At 41.3% G+C, this 16594-nt stretch overlaps 1 protein-coding gene across 1 annotated transcript; it reads right to left on the reverse strand.

Annotated features, from left to right (window-relative positions):
* Positions 1 to 2532: 2532 nt before the first annotated feature.
* On the reverse strand, positions 2533 to 15293 carry zgc:162592 (uncharacterized protein LOC561993 homolog). Its single transcript, XM_060941902.1, has 2 exons — positions 14486 to 15293; positions 2533 to 2816 (listed from the first exon to the last, which is right to left on the reverse strand). The coding sequence occupies exons 1-2, from the start codon at positions 15291 to 15293 to the stop codon at positions 2533 to 2535; spliced, it is 1092 nt and encodes a 363-aa protein (XP_060797885.1).
* Positions 15294 to 16594: the final 1301 nt, after the last annotated feature.

A 16594-nucleotide genomic window follows, 5' to 3' on the forward strand; every position in this document is an offset into this window, starting at 1 on the left:
CACTACCCTTTTTCAGCTCACTTCAGCTCGCTTCAGCCCGACACGGCTCGCGTTTCGACTACCAAAAACCAGCACGATTCAGCTCGTTTCAGCCCTGCTTAGCCCCTAAAACTCGCACCGTTTTGGAGTGGGGCTGAAGCGAGCCAAACCGTGCCGACTGAGGCTGGGGGCGTGAGCAGACACTCCCCTGTGCACTGATTGGTGAGGAGGAGTGTCCTCACATGCCCACACACGCCCCACGAGCGCGCTGGGATCTGTAAACACCGCAAACCCGGAAGAAGAAGAATTATGAATTACGAGAATTTCTGAAGCCTTATGCGCCTCGCCTCATCTATACGCTCTTGCCAGTATCTGTTGGCGTTGTCGGTGACAACAAGCCACAGCACCGAGACCAGCAACACTAACGACTCCATGTCCTCCATGTTTATTGTTTACTATTCGGGTCGTGAGACTATCGCTTAAAAACTCACTGAATCAGTGACATACAGAGCATCGTGGACGAGTTCGCGGAGCGCAAGGCTCGTCGTATGCCCTTCAAATAATGCGCGCAGTAGGCTATTGATGTTTTATTATGAGCCATGTACAGTATGTCGCCTAATGTTTTTTTTTGTTTCTGAGTTACATGTTCGTTTGAAGGACTTAATGTACAAAATAACATAGTTGCACCCCGGAGTGTTGAAATTGGTAAACACAGTGCATTCAGTGAGGTTTGCACCGCCCTCCTTTTATTTCTGACTCTTCCTGTCAGCGTTGCAACCTCTGAGCGCTCATTCGTATGCCCTTCAAATAATGTGCGCAGTATAGGCTATTGATGTTTTATTATGAGCCATGTACAGTATCCTAATGTTTTTTGTTTCTGAGTTACATGTTCGTTTGAAGGACTTGATGTACTAAATAACATAGTTGCACCCGGTAGTGTTGAAATTGGTAAACACCGCAGTTGCGGACATTTTGTAGCCTAAAATGATGTTATGATAAGCTTTAATAAAGGGCCCGGTCATTTGCCCCGCCCCCGGCCCGGCTCTGACTTGTTCCACCACTGTCACTGATGTCACTGTTTGCGCTGCTTAACGGCATCACATGACGTCCACCCACTTTCGCTAACTCCACCCAATGTGTCCACCCACTTCCAGCCAGCACGGTTCAGCGCGGTTGTAGTCGAAATGCAACTCCAACAGCCCCGCTCAGCTCGACTCGGCACGGCACGGCTCAGCCGCGTTTGTAGTGGAAAAGCGGCATTAGTTACTTTTAAAAATCAACATTGATAACTACACACAACGGAGCGACCTGGCAGCCTGCCGCTAATCCCTTACAAAATCCTTTGCCCTGTTGCTTTTTTGGTGTCTTGCTAAGTTTTGGCTGAACTCAAGTCCCAGCTCTAACAGTTCACCACTGATATACAGACATGAGGCGTGATATTAGCAGTGACAGTCCATTGGCGGGGGGGTGAACCCCACCACAATGCCAAAGACAAGTCACCTTTAAGGATCTCTTTAAATATACTGCATCTCTCTGCCCAATTCATAAAATATAAAAATACAAAAGTCTAATACAAGGGCTTTTAAGCTTTATTTTACAGCACAAACATTTAACACCAACACTAAAATTAGTTATTTACAAAAATACTTTACAATTTTTTTTAATTTTCTGAAATCTCAATCTCTGAAAGTAGCTTAGTTAGACATTAATAGACCTCAAGTCTTCCTTTATAAACACACACACAAAAAAAGCACTGCCATCACAAGCTGCTGACAAAATATCATTTAAAATTTTTTTACAACATAGAAAAACACACAAAGTTACAATAGACAAGGTGTGTACAAAACCGTGCCAAAATATTCTATATACACACACTTAACCTTTACATAGTTACAATCAAATTAAATTCAGGCTACAGGAGAGCAGATAAAGGGTGCATGGACCTCTATCTAATGAGGGAGAAAAAAAAAAAATTCCTGATTTCAACAGACATAGCTGAGCTGACCTTTATATGACGTTAAGTGCCTAATTACTTTCATTTTGTATAAAGGTTGACCTTTTGGTACTGCTGGCTGTTGACGCTGATAAAATCTGACAGAATAACTTTCATTATGCAGTCGACTGAACATTAAAATGAGGGAAAATAATTGTGGTGCAATTCCAGGCAATATGCATTAATATCGTAGGAAAATAAGACCGTTTTATATTTAAAAAAAAAAAAAAAAAGTCCTCACTAAGTTGTTACTGTTTTTTTTTTTTTTAAATTACATGAAATGCTTGAAGTCATCATCATCATCCAACTTAAAAAAAAAAAAAAAAAAAAAAAAAAAAAAACCCCACACAAAAAAAAAAAAAAACAGTGCAAAGTGCAGTGAATGTAAAAAGGCACAATTTGCCCATAAGCTAAAAGTCTGTATGACTATTGAGGTTGAAAATGAACCATACCAGTGATCCACAGGGTTATCGTTCACCTTTTCTGATCCCCACACGTCAGAGAAAGGAATTTATAGCTCTGGACGCGCAGCTTTTAGATGCCCGCTTGGTTCCTGGCCATCAGATGTAGGTCTCGACATTGATCGTGAGCAAGGTGCACGTGGACGACACGCTGGAAGACCTCTCGTGCACGAGGTTGTTATTTAAAGTAGCGATCACCGACTCGTGTACGGGTTTCGTGTTGGGACAAAATCCGAAACACAGTCTCTGCAGAACCAAGTGGAATTTTCTCCTGAAGCTCTGGTTAATCCAAAAGTAAAAGATACAGTTGAGGAAGCCGTTGGAGGTCGGTAACCACACGGCCACAAATTCCACCCACTCCGGGACGCCGCTGCCTGAGAGCGCTGAGAAACGTCAGGACAGGAAGAGCAAGTTAGCGGGTTATGGTAGAGATGTTTGGACCATTAAGAATTCTTTAGAATATAACCTACTGAGATCGCCTCAGGGTGAAGGACACAAGTCATCTCTGAACTAGATTTGTAATGCAAAATTCACCAAATGTAGATTCCATCTCATCAGGATATAGCCACTGAGCTAAAATCCACTGCTGTTTTCGAAATCACTCACTACTCAATATATTAGTGTTCTATACACTATTTACTGTTTGCCATTTTGTAGTGCTGTCCGAACATATAGTGAGGATTATTACACCCTATATAGTGCACTCAGTGTCGCACAATGCATCATGAAAAGTAGTGTCACCAACCAAGCAATATATACCATCATGCATTGCGGTTGCGCGCGTGTGGGGCAGCAGCTTTGGGGTGAATGGACAGAGGAAGAAATGCATTATAAAAACAGACATTCAAGTACAATTAAAAATAGTAAGAGAATAGAAAATAAGCTAAACTAGAACAAAATACAAGAATAAAAGTATGCAGAGCGAGGAATTAATCAAAAGCCTCAAATCTGATTTAATAAAAGGCAGCAGCAAAGAAAGTATTCAGCCTTGATTTAAAAGAACTGAAAGATGCAGCAGACACAAAGTACTTTGTATTTATTAATGTGGGAAATGCGCTCAGTATAATATGGGTTTATCACAAAAATACATGGGTGTATTTATTATTTTGAAAACCCACCAGCCGACTGATCTGGCACGTTTTAATTGTGCGACAGTAATGATGGTGGAATAGTGTCCGTTCCCCCCCTTCATTTTACCAATGAGCTCACTATATAGTAATTCACTATATAGTGAGTAGTGAATGAGGGATTGATTTTGGACACAGCTCAGGACTCTGAACTACACTACTGAAAGATTTTAAAATAAAATGTGAAATGACCCAAAGCTCAACCCAATATCACTGGCGCTGGTTCTATCCTAATGTTATATGTTAAATTCTCAGCAGGTTTGGTAGAAACCTGACTTGGAGTCAGAACTTTTTTTTTTTAAATAAAATATATGGTTATTCTAATGCATTATTTTCCAACAACAGGACCTTGTATGGCAGACACACCACATTTTACAATTATTCTCCAAAGGTGACGTGAATAATAACGGAGATGAAATCGAGGTTATTCTTCACTGATATTCACTGAGCCCGAGGTGGATAATTGTTTTAGTATAAATACACAGGTGATTGATTAAAAAAAAAAGAAAAAAAAGAAGTTATTCAAAGTTCAAAAGTGGTATGCAAATGTAATAATGGCACGGTGCAGACTTGTCACTTCTTTACGCTGACTCACATAAAACAAGTTATTCCATGAAATCGAGTCATACATGAGCTGATGGCTGACGAGGCGCGTAGCTCCAAGCTGTCTATAAACCATGTACAACGAGATTGACTGGAATAACTTATTCTGTCCACATTCACTGGATTTTGAGAAAGAGCATTTTTTATTTTTTGCAAATTCGATTTAAAAAAAAAAAAAAAAAAAAAACTTTATACAAAACAGACAAAATAATTCCCGCTTAGAAGGTAAACAAACCGGTGAAATGACAGGAGTAATTTGTGAAAAACGCGATAACTCTTGAAAAGAAAAAAATTCTTGCCATCAAATACTTTTATTCCATATTTTGTTGCTTTTTTGTATTTTTGGGATTTTGTTTGAGTAGAGTTTTTATTTCATCCTCGGTTGGTTCAGCAACACACTGCCATTTTGTTTTTCTCTACTCACGGTATACGAGCTGATATCCTAGTAGTAGCCAAATCAGAGCACACGATTGCTCATATCCAGTGAATGTGGATAGAATAACTTATTTTATAATGGATAAGTCACAATTCCACCTTACCTTTGAATAATTTTAGACCAAACTTCATAGCACCTTAGTGTTTTTAGGAACAGCATTTTCTTTCATATTTGTAATTCTTCCTCACTTACAGTGACTAAGCGATTGGCCGCCATTTTGCCGAGTTGCTTGAGGCGATTATCGAGAAACAGTCCAAATCTCTCGATCAATCAGCACATGTGATTTCCTATAAAAATCACCTGCATATTTATATTAAAAACCGATTACTGATGTGGTGAAGTTTTCTGTAAAAAGACATTTAGCTTTTAGGGAAGAAGTCTCCAATGTCAGTGCGCGCATTTAAAAAAAAAAAAAAAAAAAAAAAAAAAAAAAAAGGCCAGAAGGTCTTCAGCTCAGACCACTTTACATTATTTGTTTTCCCCTCTGTAAAATGACATTTTCACCTATTAACTTCAATACAGAGAAAGAAAACATTGTTTTGTAAATTTTATTTTTTTAAAATGGGTAAATAGTTTGACTATTTTGTAAAGGGGTCTACATAAAGTTGGTTTTACTTTACCTCACCTTGTAAATAGGGGAGAGTAGGGAGACTTGGGATGAGTTTTCAGCTTTTGTAGATTGTGTGAAATTCTTTGCAGGTCACGTCACATTCATACTGCATTAGAGAAGATTTACTATACCCTCTTAGCACAATGTTAGTTTCTCAACTTGTCACATACTAGCCTTCAGACTTCACTTTTTCCTGTCTTTTTTGCAGGGAGACGCGAGACATTGAAGGGAGACTTGGGACATAGTGGGGAGACATGGGGGGAAAAATGTAAAATTTTTATCAATCATCAAAACTTGTCCCATATGAACTGTATGAACACAGTGCTGGTACAGCAATAGAAAAATGTCAGTTTACCCAAAACCTGATGACAAAATACAGTTCCATACTCAAGAAGGAATGAAATAAGTTTTATCCTCGTGCAGGGACACACCCACTTTAAACATTTTTAAACCATTTTATATTTTAAAAACCACAAGAAAAAAAAAAAAACAAAAACCCTGCAACATTATGAACTGTCCCAACTCTCCCATCTGGCCATTTTGGGGGAAAAAAAATCCTTAAAATGTTTTTTTTGCTCCCAGAATTTAAGTTTAATAAAAAACAAACAAACACACACTATACACGGCAGAGGTGGACAAAGTATCCAACTTCATGACTTAAATCAAAGTACAGATCCCACTGGTCAAATGTTACTCTGACAGAAGTGAAAGTTGGACAGTCAAATTTTTACTTAAGTACTGATGTACTTGCTTTTAGAAATACTTAAGTACATTTTCTGTCAACACATTGTTGTATTATTGCCACAACGCTTACAAAACCTAACGCCTCTGAAGCAACCTACCGGATTTACTGACTAGTTTGTAGAACTGAAGCGCCACCTGACATGCTAGCAAACTCCTTTCAAACTTGAAATCATATTGGGTAGCTAATGTTACCAGAAAAGAAAGCTTTCTACATTGCTTATTTGGCAAGATTATGTTGAAACATTTCTGAAAGGACTTCAGATAAGTTAACATTATTCATGTTAGCATAACTCCATTTTTACATGCTAACTAACAGTGTCCAAGTTAACTAGCTGTGTGTAAACATTAGCCGTGGACAAGGCTACGGCAACTTGGCGGGCAAATCCACAGAAGTCATTTGACTAACCAGACTGTATAGTTATTGCAATGTTATCGCTAGCTCTAAAAGCACAGACAACTTCATTGCAAGCTTTCTCTTGGAATAAAACGTTTACAGACCTCAATATGCTCCCGCAGGTTGGACGGTGAGTTTTTGTAGGCCGTGATGTGGTTCATTTTGGGCAAACAAAGCAAACATTTCAAATGAAATGAATCTGTAATCCTTTCAGAAAACTGAAACATGGGCTCATGGGCCATGGGGGCATGCATTTCCTAGAAGAACCACGTCCTTCCATTCTGCCATCAACTGATCGCGCTCAAATAATGCTGCTGAGAAAAATCACTGAACTTGATTTTATACCGTCTATGGACATGACCCTAGTGATTACTGATAGACTGTCTCAGTGTCACCTACGAAAAAAACCAAATCATCTCATTATCTGTAGCCGCTTTATCCTTCTACAGGGTCGCAGGCAACCTGGAGCCTATTCCAGCTGACTACGGGCGAAAGGCGGGGTACACCCTGGACAAGTCGCCAGGTCATCACAGGGCTGACACAGACAACCAGTCACACTCACATTCACACCTACGGTCAATTTAGAGTCACCAGTTAACCTAACCTGCATGTCTTTGGACTGTGGGGGAAACCGGAGCACCCGGAGGAAACCCACACGGACACGGGGAGAACATGCAAACTCCGCACAGAAAGGCCCTCGCCAGCCACGGGGCTCGAACCCAGACCTTCTTGTGAGGCGACAGCGCTAACCACTACACCACCGTGCCGCCCCAAAACCAAATCATGCTTTAGAAAAAACAAACAAAACAAAACAAAAAAACCCATCCACTTTCAAAGCTGCTTCATAGGAACGAGTAACGAGGACCCTGATAGAAATGTAATGAAAAGTACGATATTTGTCTTTCAAAATATAGTGAAGTTAGTCATAAAAGTTTCCAAAAAAAACCCAAGTAAAAGTACAGATACTCAAAAAAGTGTACTTAAGTACACTATTCAAGTAAACGTACTTCGTTACTGTCCACCTCTGATATACAGTAACTCAAGACTACACACCTTAATTCCTAACAAATCCCCAATTCACCAGCATACATTACACCATAGAATGGAGGTGGAGGCAAAAATACAAATTTTGGTTGAGAAAATATTGAATTGCACAAACGTGACTGCAGTGTCCAGCTTCGTGGCTCCAAAGGAAGTCGGTTACTCTAAGGAGCAACATCTAACTCCTGATTAGCAGAAGTTATGGGAATACAAACTGTTCCCGCTCTCCCCTAATACCCCAACTCTCTCCTACATAAATTGTGGTGCTCTGGAGAAAGGCTTCCTTCTTTCTCTGTGTTCTGGTCCTCTTTTCTGACATTGCTGTTTTGTGTACTGCGACTCTGGGTATAAAATCAAGCTTACTTGAAATGGTCTTAAGTTAATATGCAAATTGGTTCATAACGTCATGTAGCAGACTTGCAGCACATGCATGAGATTAACTACAGTACACTGATGAGAGCATGTTGACATGACAACACTGCAGGGACGTAGCTAGGATTTTTCAGGGGAGGGTGTGTGTCACACACTGACTGGCAGCCTGAGTATGTACCCACAGGTCTGTAAATGAAAGAAAATAACATGGTCTTTGCATCATTCTTTCATCTCATGTTGCGAGTTGTTGAGACATCGGACAATGATTAGGCCAAATCAGCTTTATCCGGCAGTGTATGGATAGCGGCTTGACATCTTACCCTAGTCAACTGATGCAGATCTCTATTCTTGTCGTTTTACTGCTCATCGGCCAAAATGTTTCTAAGTAAAAGGCGTCGTGGATGACGAACAGCAAAGATGTCAATGATCTTGTCAACGTCGATCGCTCTGCCATAGTGTATGTTCATCATCGCCAGTCCTGACTATGAAAAATATGTAACAAAAAATAATTAACATTGCTAGTTTTAGGTAGCTTAGAAACCAGCTCTTTCATTGTTTCTTCCACATTTTCTTGATGTGCTCTAGAAACAACACACTAAAACTTGGCTTCGAAGCCAAAAAAAATGCAACTTTGATGTTACAAATAAATAAAATTGCTTACCTGTCTTCACATCAAAAGAAAGAGGAAAAAGTTGCTTGTTTTGACATGGCGAATTATTAACACAAGAGGAAATACTTGTAATTCGCAACTAAAAAGACTGCAGCTACACTGGCAGCTTGACCATGCTTTCTAGTGCGATCATGTTGCGCTTGTGCAGAACTGGGTTTTCGCACCCAAACCACAGGAAGTTCATACAAGGTTATAGAAACCCTAATGAGGCTGAGGTGACAATCTAAGAACTTGCATCACTGACCTTAAGCAATGGTTGCATAAGAACTGCCTTAAACTTAATGCTAGCAAAACAGAGGTTCTATTAGTAGGTACCAAAAGACAGATTCTGAACTTCTCCAGTTTCACTATTGATGTGTCTATTAGTCCTTCCCAAGTTACAACCCCGATTCCAAAAAAGTTGGGACAAAGTACAAATTGTAAATAAAACGGAATGCAATAATTTACAAATCTCAAAAACTGATATTGTATTCACAATAGAACATAGACAACATATCAAATATCGAAAGAGACATTTTAAAATTTCATGCCAAATATTGGCTCATTTGAAATTTCATGACAGCAACACATCTCAAAAAAGTTGGGACAGGGGCAATAAGAGGCTGGAAAAGTTAAAGGTACAAAAAAGGAACAGCTGGAGGACCAAATTGCAACTCATTAGGTCAATTGGCAATAGGTCATTAACATGACTGGGTATAAAAAGAGCATCTTGGAGTGGCAGCGGCTCTCAGAAGTAAAGATGGGAAGAGGATCACCAATCCCCCAAATTCTGCGCCGACAAATAGTGGAGCAATATCAGAAAGGAGTTCGACAGTGTAAAATTGCAAAGAGTTTGAACATATCATCTACAGTGCATAATATCATCAAAAGATTCAGAGAATCTGGAAGAACCTGTGCGTAAGGGTCAAGGCCGGAAAACCATACTGGGTGCCCGTGATCTTCGGGCCCTTAGATGGCACTGCATCACATACAGGCATGCTTCTGTATTGGAAATCACAAAATGGGCTCAGGAATATTTCCAGAGAACATCATCTGTGAACACAATTCACCGTGCCATCCGCCGTTGCCAGCTAAAACTCTATAGTTCAAAGAAGAAGCCGTATCTAAACACGATCCAGAAGCGCAGACGTCTTCTCTGGGCCAAGGCTCATTTAAAATGGACTGTGGCAAAGTGGAAAACTGTTCTGTGGTCAGACGAATCAAAATTTGAAGTTCTTTATGGAAATCAGGGACGCCGTGTCATTCGACTAAAGAGGAGAAGGACGACCCAAGTTATCAGCGCTCAGTTCAGAAGCCTGCATCTCTGATGGTATGGGGTTGCATTAGTGCGTGTGGCATGGGCAGCTTACACATCTGGAAAGACACCATCAATGCTGAAAGGTATATCCAGGTTCTAGAGCAACATATGCTCCCATCCAGACGACGTCTCTTTCAGGGAAGACCTTGCATTTTCCAACATGACAATGCCAAACCACATACTGCATCAATTACAGCATCATGGCTGCATAGAAGGGTCCGGGTACTGAACTGGCCAGCCTGCAGTCCAGATCTTTCACCCATAGAAAACATTTGGCGCATCATAAAACGGAAGATACGACAAAAAAAGACCCAAGACAGTTGAGCAACTAGAATCCTACGTTAGACAAGAATGGGTTAACATTCCTATCCCTAAACTTGAGCAACTTGTCTCCTCAGTCCCCAGACGTTTACAGACTGTTGTAAAGAGAAAAGGGGATGTCTCACAGTGGTAAACATGGCCTTGTCCCAACTTTTTTGAGATGTGTTGTCATGAAATTTAAAAATCACCTAATTTTTCTCTTTAAATGATACATTTTCTCAGTTTAAACATTTGATGTCATCTATGTTCTATTCTGAATAAAATATGGAATTTTGAAACTTCCACATCATTGCATTCCATTTTTATTTACAATTTGTTTTTTGTCCCAACTTTTTTGGAATCGGGGTTGTATTTAAAAAAAAACAAAACCTTGAAGTTCTCCTTGACTCCACCCTTACATTTGAACCCCATTTTCACCTCTGCAATACTGCACGTCTCCGCCCTCTTCTCTTGGAAACTGATGTCAAAATGTTGGTCAATGCGGGTTTTTTTTTTTCTCGTCTTGACTATTGCAATTCTCTCTTTTATGGTCTCCCTGCCACATTGCTCAATCACCTGCAGTACATCTAAAACTCAGCAGCTAGAGTCCTCACACTCACCAAGAGCACTGCTCACATCACTCCTGTTTTACAGCAACTGCATTGGTTGCCAGTTATTTCTCGGATTAAATACAAAATCTTGCTTTTAACCTATAAAGCTCTTCATGGTTTCGCCCACCCCCATCTCTGTGAGCCAATTCAGAATCAGAAACACTTTTATTGCCAGGTATGTGGACACACGCGAGAAATTTGACTCCGGTTTCACTTAGCTCTCATAGTACAAAAACAGATAAAAAGCATAAACGCACACAAAAAAAATGGTGCAATAGGTGCATAGTGCAAACTAATCCAGGTAAGTCAAGTATGAAAAAGTATACAGTGTGCACAGAATGACGGTACGAGTGTGCAGCTATTTTACAAGTGATATTACTGATATATGAATCTGGATTTTAGCTGTTCATCACAAAGGATTTTCCCTTTTGGCGCAATATGGTGCATAGTGCAAAGATCTCATCTCATCATCTCTAGCCGCTTTATCCTTCTACAGGGTCGCAGAGTGCAAAGATGAAATAGTAAATATAAATAAGTACAAATATAATAAGTAACAGTGAGCACAGAATGACAGTATGTGTGTGCAGATATTTTGCAAGTGATATTACTGATATGTGAATCCGGATTTTAGCTGTTCATCACAGAGACAGCCTGAGGGAAGAAACTATTCTTGTGTCTGGTTGTTTTTGCATACAGTGATCTATATCGCCTCCCTGAGGGTTGAAGTTTAAACAGTTTGTGACCAGGGTGTGATCGGTCTGCAGAGATGTTACCTGCCCGTTTCCTGACTCATTTGTACTGTCCCTCCCACTCCCTCAGATCTGTCTGTGGACTTCTGACTGTCCCACATTTTAAACTGGCATCTATGCGTGTCAGATCATTCAGTGTTGCTGCTCCTAAACTTTGGAACTCGTTACCACAATCACATCGTGACTGTTCCACTCTCTTCCTTCAAAGCTAACTTGAAAACTTTTTCTTTTTACCTCACTACTCTTCCTAGTGTGGCGCTTTTTTTTTGGTAACTCCTGTGTAAAGCGTCCTTGGGTTTGTGAAAGGCACTATATAAATTTAAATAATAATAATAATAATAACAATTTTATTATTATTATTATTATTATTATTATTAGAAGAAACCTTTGTCACATGCAAACTTCAAGCACAGTGAAATTCATCCTCTGCATTTAACCCATCTGAAGCAGTGAACACATGCACACCCACCCAGAGCAGTGGGCAGCCACACTACAGCACCTGGGGAGCAGTCAAGGGTTGGTTATCTTGCTCAAGGGCACTTCAGCCCAAGGCCACCCCATGTCAACCTAACTGCATGTCTTTGGACTGTGGGGGAAACCGGAGCACCCAGAGGAAACCCACGCAGACACAGGGAGAACATGCAAACTCCACACAGAAAGGCCCCTGCCGGCCACTGGGCTTGAACCCAGAACCTTCTTGCTGTGAGGCGACAATGCTAACCAGGTTATATATTATTAGTATAATTTAAAAAATTTTTTTTTAAATGTTAGAAAAATTACAGTGGGCGCTTTTCTAATATTCTTATGCGGCTATTGAAAAAAATGCATGATCTGACAAAGAGGGGAGGGGACCCCCCAAGGATCCCCCCCAAGCATGGGCGTAGCGGATACAGGGGACATATCCCCTGCATTTCCCATATTTGTGCCCTCTGTCCCCTGCACTTTTTACAGCCATTACAACCACTCAATTCATTTTTAACATGTGGAAACGAATTTTTCTGAGCCACCTCTAAACGCATCATGAGCAGGCGGAGCTAAGGCAGCAAACAAACACCGCTGTTGTGTGTGATCGGAGACGCTTTAGAAAATATTGTAGGAGTATCTTTGGTGTGATTCAGATCTGGGCAGCACTTCTGTATGTTCAGCCAACAGACTAAAGACTTGACAGTTTTTTCCAAACAAACCGTGCAAGTTGAGTAATGCTGTTGAATGTAGATAATGTTTAGCTAAAAGATGGCAAATAGATGTCAATTTAGTTAGTTAAGCTAGCTAGCCAACTTAGAGGCGGTAGTAACTAGTTACATTTACTCCGTTACATTTACTTGAGTAACTTTTTGGATAAATTGTACTCTTAAGAGTTGTTTTGTTGCAAAATACGTTTTACTTTTACTTGAGTAATATTATTCTAAAGTAACAATACTCTTACTTGAGTAACGTTACTATTTTGGCTACTCTAAGATTACTCACTTCTGGGTAGAAAATAAGAATATAAATGTATTTGTGTTCCTTTGACTTATTTTTGTAAAGATTTAATTTATTTTTGTGGTAGTTAAAGTTTAAAGTACATGAATTTGCTGATCATTATTACTGCATTCCTAATTCTATTTCAAAATGCTGCTTTCCACATATTTTTTAATCTTTATTGCCACAATAGAAAGAGCAGGGTGAGAGAGGAGACAGTGGACCAGAGGCCAACAGGGGTGATTATGCAGGGTCACAGGTGAGAAGAGAACAGGTGCGGTTTGAAGGGGTGGCAAAAGGTGGCAGTTGCCACTGTAAAAATATGTCTTGCCACCACAGTTGCCCCCCTATTTTAAAAAGAATTATTTATTAAAACACATTTCTGAAATTCAATTATCTATCTACAGAGATACTAAGCCCTCATCTCATCTCTACCTACCGTTATTTCACACCCCACCCCAGGAATTTTGAAATGGTTTCACCCACAGAGAGATGTTCTTCTGTTATGATTCTTCTGAACGCTCGACTTCTGATGAGGCAACGTCATTGGTTGGATGTGTGGAGTGCTGTCTCGCTAGGTTCCGGTAGTAGCTATACCTGCAAGTTATGTTTTACTTTCTGTGTATGCTAGGCAACGAAATGAAAGCTAATAGTTTTGTAAAGTGATAGGCTTTAGAAAGTAAACAACTTGTGTGTTGTGTGTTAGCATTACTAGCAGGTCAGCCTAGCTCGCGTGCTATTTAGTTTAGTGATATACTTAATTTGTTTCTTTTAGTTTTATGGAAATCGAGGATGAACACATTTGTATAAAAAGTTTGAAGTCTTCAGTAAATATCCACAATCTAAACCGTTCGCTATCTGTATTTTTTGATACATCGCTAGGGCAGAATAGTTCCATTCATTGCTTGGGAATATACTTTCAGAAAAGATGGTTGAATCTGTTTTCCTTGATGGTACAATAGCTCAATACATATTTGACAAGATGACTTGATTGTCAGTCTTTGAGTGTAAGTAAAAACGATTTCTACGATTTGCATAAACTGCTGCATCGACAACCTATGCCCCCCTCCTGGAACCTATGCCCCTCCTTTGCCACCCTAAGGAAAAATCTCTGGAGCTGCCACTGGAAGAGAATATAACTAGCTACGTCACTACTCATCTCATTCTCATCTCATTATCTCTAGCCGCTTTATCCTTCTACAGGGTCGCAGGCAAGCTGGAGCCTATCCCAGCTGACTATGGGCGAAAGGCGGGGTACACCCTGGACAAGTCGCCAGGTCATCACAGGGCTGACACATAGACACGGACAACCATTCACACTCACATTCACACCTACGGTCAATTTAGAGTCACCAGTTAACCTAACCTGCATGTCTTTGGACTGTGGGGGAAACCGGAGCACCTGGAGGAAACCCACACGGACACGGGGAGAACATGCAAACTCCGCACAGAAAGGCCCTCGCCGGCCACGGGGCTCGAACCTGGACCTTCTTGCTGTGAGGCGACAGCGCTAACCACTACACCACCATGCCGCCCCTATGTCACTACTACTACTATTCTTAATTCTATTTGCCCCCCTCACTTCTAAAATGATGGCTACGCCCATGCACTGTGTTGCATCTATGAGCCAAACCCACCAGTGTAGATCATTATGACCATGCAGGGGGTCCAGCATGTGTAGTAGGCGGTCATGACGGGCACGAGGACACGCAAAGCCACGTTAGGTGTGGTCCACCGACCGGAGCAGTATCTTCTCAACTTCCTCCGCTGCCTCCTGGCGGCGACCCACAGCCTGAGGTTACAGAAGGTCATGAGGGCCGAGCAGGGGAAGAAGATGAAGCCGGTGAGGGTCAGAGAGTACGTCACGTTGGTGGAGTAGGATGGGTTGCACACTAGGGATGCCGTGGAGAAGTACACGTCTATGATTCCTTCCGGGCACAAGATGGGCACCAGGAGGACCGGAGGGAAGAGCCAGGCGAAGGCGATGAGCGCCAGGGCGCGTCTCCGGGTCAGGATGGAGGAGTACTGCAGCGGGTAAAACACGGCCACGTAGCGTTCCAGGCTGATGCTGGCCAGCGTGTACATGCACGTGGAGTAAACGGTGGCGTTAAAAAAGGCCACCACGTGACAGAACGGGTCGGGCTCGGCGCTGTAGTCCTTCACCAGACTCACGCACAGGTTCAGCGGCATGACGATCAAACCGAATGCCGAGTCCGCACCGGTTAACGATAACAAAAAGTATCGCGAGTTCCGTGACCAGCCCGGTACCGCCGAGTAGATCACCGACACCACAGCCACATTCCCCAAAGTGATCATGACACCCAGGACTAAAATAATCCCGATTTTAATGGGCCGGTGAGCCTCCAGCAGCTTCAGTGTGTCCGTGGTTTTAACATCTCCCACCTCGGACAAGTCACCCGGTAAAGAGGTGTTACTGCTCATCATGCTGGAATAAACCCTAAAGCCATAAACCCCACCTGGTGTTCATGACCCTTTCAGTTCAGTTACTCTGGGATCAACTGGGAAGGAAAAAATAAAACAAACATCAGAAGCACAAACAGGGCAAAGTTTCAGGATACAAACAAATATTCAAGGGGGAGGGAAAAAAAATCAACACCTGTCACCAATCAAACTTTAAGCATCATATGACGTAATGCATCCAATTAGACGCCTGGAGCAGGTACTGAACCCCATCAGTCACGTGACACGCCCAGCTGCGTCATTGAAAGTATAAAAGACAAAAAAAAATTGCTACAGAAGGCAATGAAACATAAATGGATGTGATTAGAATTTTAAACGGATGCGACACTGTTTCAACTCCGAATGGAAAAACGGTCACTTTACCAACAAATAGGGGAGACCGGGGATGGTTGGAAGAGTGTCACTTCACATCAGAAGAGTATAGAAGCGCAAACAGCAGGGGCGTAGCTTGGGTATTGTGACGGGGGGCGGTAGATGTTTCAGAGGCACCCCTACCCATATCTTAGGCTATAGCCTAATAAAATACCGGCGATAAAGGCATTTTTACAATTTCGAAAATGCGACCATAATCTTCAGCAACAGACTCACGCATGACAATAAGTGCAAACTAACAGGCTTTAATTTTATTTCACATCAATTATAAATCATGCAGCTCGCTCTGGGTGATTATATCATTCGAACTCTGCAGCACTGCGTAGCGCACTGGAACTGCGCATTGCAAACAAGTACAAACCAGTGGCAAAATATCATTTGGTGGAAATTATTGTATGCCCATCAAACAAGTATTGTATGTCCATCAAAAAAAGTAATGCCTATGCCCATAATGATTGATTATTAAGATTGCGTCTGTGGGCTCAACTGAAGAAAAAAGGGCAGCCTTAACACATTTAATTTAGTTTCAGCTTTAGCTTTCTCTCCTTCATACTAGCAAATCTGTCACAGCATCTCTCCTCTGTTGCTCCTCTAATCTTTCTCTCCTTTTACGTGTGCCGGATTTAAACCGCCTCATACTTGTTTTAACACTGCTAAGAAAACCGTACCATCACCACACCACAACTCAGCTAGCAGATTAATTCTTTGTTTGAGTAACCATAGCATTAGAATCCTGAGCAGCATGGACCACTGCGCAGGGGCAACTTCAGAATCTGGAGGGTACGCATAAACAAGCCATAAGCCTATGTCAGTGCCAGTAGGCCTAGTGTGTCTTACCTTGATATAAGCTGTCTCGTCACAGAAAATCGAATAATTATATAACCATATTCCAC

This window comes from Neoarius graeffei, chromosome 15 (genome assembly GCF_027579695.1).
Source record: "Neoarius graeffei isolate fNeoGra1 chromosome 15, fNeoGra1.pri, whole genome shotgun sequence".
In the NCBI taxonomy this organism is placed as follows: domain Eukaryota; kingdom Metazoa; phylum Chordata; class Actinopteri; order Siluriformes; family Ariidae; genus Neoarius; species Neoarius graeffei.